The sequence below is a fragment of the Atta colombica genome, unplaced genomic scaffold, assembly GCF_001594045.1.
Source record: "Atta colombica isolate Treedump-2 unplaced genomic scaffold, Acol1.0 scaffold9, whole genome shotgun sequence".
NCBI lineage: Eukaryota > Metazoa > Arthropoda > Insecta > Hymenoptera > Formicidae > Atta > Atta colombica.
The window spans coordinates 917369-922982 of record NW_017259583.1 but is presented as its reverse complement, the minus strand read 5'-3'; the positions used below and the strand labels follow the sequence as shown (position 1 = coordinate 922982).

Here is a 5614-nt window from a genome sequence, read left to right as displayed (position 1 = left end):
GAGAGAGAGACTACGCGCCGATTGTAAATATCTATTACATTAGGACTTGCAGCGAATTGAAATAATAATAATCTTATAAATTAAATCTGATCAATTTGAAAAACTTTTATTGCGGAAAATATTACTAATTTATCTTTGTATTTTAATAAAATATTATTAATTTAATTTGCAAGGTTATTATTATTATTAGGTATTATTATTTTAGTTTGTATTACAAGTCCAAAAGTAATAGGTACATTTTTACTACGACACACAATTACATATGTATATCTGAAATAAATGTAATATTTAGAATAAATTACAATACATATAGAATTATTGTATTCAAATATCTATAACTTTGATCATTTAGTTAACTGATTTATTCATATAAAAGTCTTGTTTCTAACTTATTATCTGTTATTTAAATCTAATCTCTTTATCTTTTTTAAAATAGAGGTTTTATAATTGTGCGGTCTGAACTTCGCGACAATCTCATTTAAAAAATCAAACACGTTCACATTAAATGCTTTTGCGTAATTAATTATCACGAAGAATAGGCACACGTATTGCGTTACATTGACCTTCGCATTTGTTTATGACATTTATTCCCGATCGTCGTGTTTTCTCTTTCATGAATCGTGTATAAATATTATTAAAAAATATCGCACCATTTTTCTCCCGCGCGCAAAATATCGAATTTTTCACGACAAAGCTTGGAAACTGCAAAACAACATAATTCAACGCAGTTGTTCAAATAGAAAAGTAATAATTTTATTATCATCTTTATGCAAAATGTCCTACAGGGTGTCCTAAAACTAATGGTACAACCGAAAATGGATGATTCAGATGATTCTACACAAAAAATAATTAAACATAAATCTAACTTTTTTAAACAAAATTTTGTTTTCCAAGAAAAACTGAATATCCTGTCATGAATATGCGATCACATTAAATTTATTGTATATCAAAATGATATTGCACAAAAATATTGTCAAACAATTGAAAATAAAGATTATGATATTTTTCGAGTATTATTAAATGCTTGTTACTTAATTCGTGATATTATGTGTACTCCAGTTTCAGTTTCAAGAAATGACTAGTAATCGGCGCGCAATTTGCATAAATTGGAAATTGTAAAAATTCACGCAAAAATATTATTAGATATTCGCTTTAGGCCGAATAAGGCTTTCTTCACTTAGTCACGTATCGATGGATTCTTCAATTGTCATTGAAAATTTAATTACGTGAAAAGTATTGACACAAAAATACAAAGGACATCTATTTATAGGAGATATATAACGAGCAATAATTTTCAACAATTTTTATGATAATAAAATAAAATTCTTAATCTTATTTTATTATATTCTTTTGATATTTGTAATAATTGGATTTAAAATCATAAATACGTGCACGTCAAAGTGCATGTGTTGCACCCAACGAATATACAAAATTATTTTTCTGAAAAATAAAGCTTCGTATAAAGAAGTTTTATTCTACGTTTTCAATTGATTTTTTTCATGTAAGATCATTTCCTTACAGTTTATATTACAAGTTCTGGAACATCGTGCATAAGCGTTTCGCACAGAGAAAAGATAATTTCGTTATCTAAAAATTTAATTACAATAGACCTGAAAATAATTTCGTTGGATCATCAAAATAATTATGTACGACTCAAACTAGTTGTTAGAATGTCAAAACTTTTTGCAACATTGCTCATCATGCTTGAGATTGCTACGTAATTATTTAGATGGTCCAACACAATTATTTTCAAATCTGTATCTAGCTAAATTTTTCTAAATACTTGAACAAAATCATTCTTTTCGTGCAGGGATGCTAAGCGAAAGAATTGCGTCGCAAGCTTGATCGAAGAAGTTTGAAGATTCGAGCATCAGGAAAATTACGAAAGGTGATACATCGAAGATCATCGATGACACTCGCTGTGTCGCAAGACAAGTAAATATTTCATTCCAGTGACGATACAACAGCGTTTTGCAACGTCGATTTGAATAAAGACGCGCCGCGAAAAAAAAAGCAGAAGAAATATAATACAATACATCCGGAATAGCAAGTTATACGTCTACAGAAACGTACTCTCTCTGCTCTAAAATTAATCTCCTCTAATCGAGGCACACGAATTCGTTTTATTCAAATATACAGACGACGTAATTATATCTATTCTTACAGAGCCAGGTGTGCGATCAAGATCGTGATAATGACCGAAAACGTAATATACGAGGAATAAGCTATGTGTTCATCAAATGAAAAACGTACTCTTTCGATTGTGACCTTTTTCAAGCGATATATTCAAACATCTCGAACGCAGAATTAATGCATCCAGTAATAATGGAAGATGTATGTTTATCACTGCAAAACATTAGATATTAATGAACACATCAATGTGATCTCGGAATTATTTAAAATCAGTAAAAACCATTCGTCGATCTTTGAACAAAGACAAACGATGAAATATCTCATTTAAGATAGATTTAATTAATTTTCAGTATTAATTTTAAGAGAATTATCTGGAATTATTAGGAAATTAAAAATTCGAAATTTCTCAAGAATCACAGAGACAGTAGCCTCATTTCGTAATCTTTTCGTTAATAATAACACTTTAATCTAACTAATTTAACTTTAAATTTAACATCCTGTATGAAATAGAAATTTTGTAACTTTGGTAACCTTCGCAACGATCTTATTTTAAATAAACGCGGCCGCATTGTGTGCATTCAGAGTTGCGTTCGGAAATGATACTTCCGTGTATCATTTTATCCATGTTCACCCAATGTTAAACAAGGATAAGACGATACATGGGGGCACTCGGATAAGATTTCCAAATAAATACAAACTAGAACGACAATCGCTTACTAACAATAAGCGCTCAGTGACGATTGTTCTGAATCCACCCATTAATTCTTAAACGATCACAACGTATTGATATATTATACATAGATATAACATACCCTCAACCCAATTCGATTGTTTTATAACTTTTATAAACACGATCATACTATAAACATTGTTTTCAATCAAAACGCTAGATATTAGTGAAGGAACATTATCAAGTAAATGAAAATGTATCGTTATTAACAATCACAAGCAATGAAAAGAGGATAAGACATTTGGAAAAACTATAAGGTGTTTAAATGTGAATGACCAACAATCTCTAATAGATAACACCTTATATAAATACATCGACAATTTCAGGACGCCCTGTATAATCCCGATGAGATCAATCGAGTGGCTAATGTGCCTGACTCACGATTAATCTTAACGTCCTTAACGAGGAAAAAAAAGGGGAGAGCTCAACGAGCACGGGGCTCTGCGAGATACCGAGATATTAGAAATCGCGATTAACTCGATCGTCGGGAATACGACAGTTCCCACTTCCCGTCGTATCCTCGTCATCGCGAGAGTAAACAGACTGTTTGCGCGATAGAGAATTCGAAATCATCATTCCGATTTTCACTCCCTGTTTACGTTTCGCGAGAGACAGACATCGGTCGACGACGTTGTATGAACGTCTATATGTATGTATTGTACGTATGAGAGTTCGTTTGTACATAGTGTCGACGAGGACTCGTTAAGCAAAATACGTCTAACTCAAACGCTACGAACGGCGCAATACGGTGAAGCGAGCAAAACAGTTGCGGAGCTACGTCGTCGACAGGAAAAAACTCCTTGGCACTTGCGTGTATCACGGAATTGGCAGTAATACAACGATCGTCGACGACGGCAGCAGAACTCTGAAACGTTCGCGACAATGACAGAACGTACAATTGAAGGATTGCTGCGACAGTGACCTAACTTACTTTTTATAAAAACGGAGTAAATAAACTCTAACTCATTTACTTTTCAAGTTTGAGTTTCATAACATAGTCTTGCGACGTTGGTATTTTTTCTATCACTTTAATTTTAGACTTTATTTACTCAATTTTTATCAAATGTAAATTAGTCCACTGTTGCAGCAAGCCCTTGAATTTTCCTGGAAGAAGAAACAATGCGGGCGGAATGCGTAATAGAGGAGAGATAAGATAAATAGATAAATAGCAAATTTTTTAGCTCCGGTTACCGGTAACATGGTCCCCTTGACAATTGCAATGTAGAGAGAGAAAGAGAGAGAGAGAAGAGAGAGAGAGAAGAGACAGAGAGAGAGAAAGAGAAAGACATGTGATATCACACGAAGGTCCGTCATTTCTGTTCGCTGTGTGCATTTCGTGTGGCATACGAAAGTGCCCACCGCAGTCGAAGTGGGTATCGATTCGGACAAAACAATTGTAGTCAAGTCACGGTCATAGCGACTGAGGTACACTTCTACGCACTTGCAATGGTACCGAGGCCGTATAGAGTCGCCGTGTAGAGTCTTTAGTCACCGCCCAACTCTCAGTCGTCGTCGTCGTCGTCGTCGTCGTCGTCGTCGTCGTCGTCGTCGTCGTCGTCGTCGTCGTCGTCGTCGTCGTCGTCGTCGTCGTCGTCGTCGTCGTCGTCGTCGTCGTCGTCGTCGTCGTCGTCGTCGTCGTCGTCGTCGTCGTCGTCGTCGTCGTCGTCGTCGTCGTCGTCGTCGTCGTCGTCGTCGTCGTCGTCGTCGTCGTCGTCGTCGTCGTCGTCGTCGGAATCGTAATCGTTATCGCAAGAAGAGAAACACGATGTATAGAGTTTGTCCTACCGTATGGGGTAACACTCCCGCGTCGCTGTCATGCCTCCACGTCGTGTTGTTCCCGTGTACGTGTTACGTGCGTGTATGTACGTGCTCACTCGCACGCGCACCCGTCCGTGTGTCCGTATGTACGAGTGTGATTGTGTGTGTGTGTGTGTGTGTTGTGTGTTGTGTGTTTGTGCGTGTGTATGAGAGCGGCCGTAGAAGTGCGAGAACAGAAACCACGGCGATATTAAGACCAGACGACGGACACACACGGCGTAGTATACGATACACACCGACTGAAAGCGGAGAAGGAAACACTCGCGTGCACGACGTACGACACACGCACGCACGCATGCACACACGCGTTCTTTACCACTGATACACTCTTGGTTTAGAGCGCGCGCATCATCCTCGCTCACTCGCGAGTTCAGGAGCGAAACACTGCGAGTCTCTCCGCGCACTCGAGACACAACACCTCATCTGAGAGAGTGACGCACCACGAACTGCCACGAAGGCACGAACGGCACGAACTGAATCCTAACCGACTGAGCACTGAGCACTCCGAGCAGCTCCGAAACGCGGAACGGAAGAATGGAGGGGTTGCCAGCCGTAATGTGGGGGAACTATCATTCCCGTACCCCGTGCCCCCTGCCCCCTGTTCGTGGTGAGACGAAAGATTGAGAAGGGGCTGCATATCGCAGGTGCGGACGCACAACGTCAAGTACCATGTACATTGTTAAATCTATAATGTCAAATTTAATCTAACGCGAGTCGCCACTGCTCCTATTAAATATATCGTTATTTAAACAATGTTACTAAAACAATGGTTATATTTGACATTATACAGTGTCAATTTAACACTATATATCAGTAGTATCAAATTGACACAATATAGTGTCAAATTTAACTATTGTTTTGATAAAAAATAACGATATATTTAGTAGAAGCAGTAGCGACTCACGTTAAATTTGACACTATAGATTTAAGTGT

The 5614-nt window shown here is 37.3% G+C and overlaps 1 protein-coding gene across 2 annotated transcripts in view; it reads right to left on the bottom strand.

Moving 5' to 3' along the window:
- The window catches only part of LOC108693472 (RING finger protein 44), a 56378-nt gene extending 51059 nt beyond the window's left edge, over positions 1-5319 (bottom strand). For both annotated transcript variants that reach the window (XM_018202447.1, XM_018202448.1), the window contains exon 1: positions 4649-5319. Coding sequence is in view for 1 of the 2 variants with exons in the window: in XM_018202448.1 (XP_018057937.1) it covers positions 4649-4680 (32 nt within the window). In the remaining variant the exon portion in view is untranslated. The remainder of the gene's footprint in view (positions 1-4648) is intronic.
- Between the last annotated feature and the right edge of the window lie 295 nt (positions 5320-5614).